Source organism: Bos indicus x Bos taurus, chromosome X, assembly GCF_003369695.1.
Source record: "Bos indicus x Bos taurus breed Angus x Brahman F1 hybrid chromosome X, Bos_hybrid_MaternalHap_v2.0, whole genome shotgun sequence".
Classification (NCBI taxonomy): Eukaryota; Metazoa; Chordata; class Mammalia; order Artiodactyla; family Bovidae; genus Bos; species Bos indicus x Bos taurus.
The window spans coordinates 24,340,169-24,341,390 of NC_040105.1; the positions used below are offsets into that span (position 1 = coordinate 24,340,169).

Sequence of the window (1,222 nt, forward strand, 5' to 3'; positions counted from 1 at the left end):
GGACAGGCTGACTAGGCGAACAGGAGACTTGTGGGTCCTAGAGCAGTGGACTCAAGGCCCCCCTACGAAGCGGACTTGGTTTAAACTGGGAACGACCCTCCCTGATGAAGGTGCTCACAACATTTCTTTGTCCTTCCTCAAGGCCACTGAAAGCCTGCCTTCCTAACTGCACGCCCGCCTGCGGTCCCTGACCTGTGTCATCATGCTTCGGAAGCACAAAAACAAGCATCATGCCCGTGGGAAATGCCACCAGGTAGAGGGTGACACTCAGGAGGCCCAGGCCAGTGCTGCTGCAGCCCCAGGAGAGGAGGGCCCATCCTCCCCCTCTTCTGCCCCTCAGGGTTCTCCCCCAAGCTCCCTTGCTGCTGGCGATTGCCAGGAGCTTCAGGGAGCCATGGCCCCTAGCTCTCCTGTTGCAGAGGCTTCCTGGGCAGGATCTGAGGAAGGTGCCCAGGGCCCCGAGGATGAAATTCCAGATGCCGGCCGGGCAGCCCTGGTCACTCGGAGTGTTTGCAAAGATCCTCAGATGAGGAAGGCCAGCATGGTGATGGATTTCCTGCTGGAGAGGTACACCAAGAAGGAGCCCATCACACAGAACGCCATGCTGAAGGTCATCAGCAGGAAGTACGAGCAGCATTTCCCTGAGATCCTGAGCAGAGCCTCTGAGCTTGTGGAGCTGGTGTTTGGCCTGGAGCTGAAGGAAGTCGACTGTAGAACCGTCGTCAACAAGTTCAGTCTCGGGGTTGAGGAAGGTTCAAGTGATGAGGAGGAGCTGCCCAAGTCTGGTCTCCTCATGGAGCTCCTGGGGATCATCTTTATGAAGGGTAACCACGCCAGTGAGGAGGAGATCTGGGATTTCCTCAATGTGTTGGGGATCCATGCTGGGAAGAAGCACTCCATCTTTGGGGAGCCCAGAAAGCTCATCACCATAGATCTGGTGCAGAAGGGGTACCTCAACTACCGCCAGATGCCCAATAGTGATCCTCCGGGCTACGAGTTCCTGTGGGGCCCAAGAGCTTATGCTGAGACCAGTAAGATGAAGGTGTTGGAAGTTCTGGCCAAGATCCAGGATACGGTCCCGAGTTCCTTCCCAGACCTCTATGACGAGGCTCTGAGAGATCAGGTGGAGAGAGCAGGGCTCAGAGGTGCGGCCAGGGTTCCAATAATGGCTGAAGCCAGTGCCCCTACCAGGGCCAAGTCCTACAGCTCCTCCCATATCTAG

The 1,222-nt window shown here is 57.0% G+C and overlaps 1 protein-coding gene across 1 annotated transcript; it reads left to right on the forward strand.

Annotated features, from left to right (window-relative positions):
- Positions 1 to 202: 202 nt before the first annotated feature.
- LOC113887965 (melanoma-associated antigen B4-like) lies at positions 203 to 1,222 on the forward strand. The gene has a single exon (XM_027535344.1). The coding sequence runs from the start codon at positions 203 to 205 to the stop codon at positions 1,220 to 1,222; it is 1,020 nt and encodes a 339-aa protein (XP_027391145.1).

What these genes read in the sequence shown, in the direction of transcription:
- LOC113887965 (XM_027535344.1), top strand. Translation starts at nt 203, where the DNA reads ATGCTTCGGAAGCACAAAAACAAGCATCATGCCCGTGGGAAATGCCAC.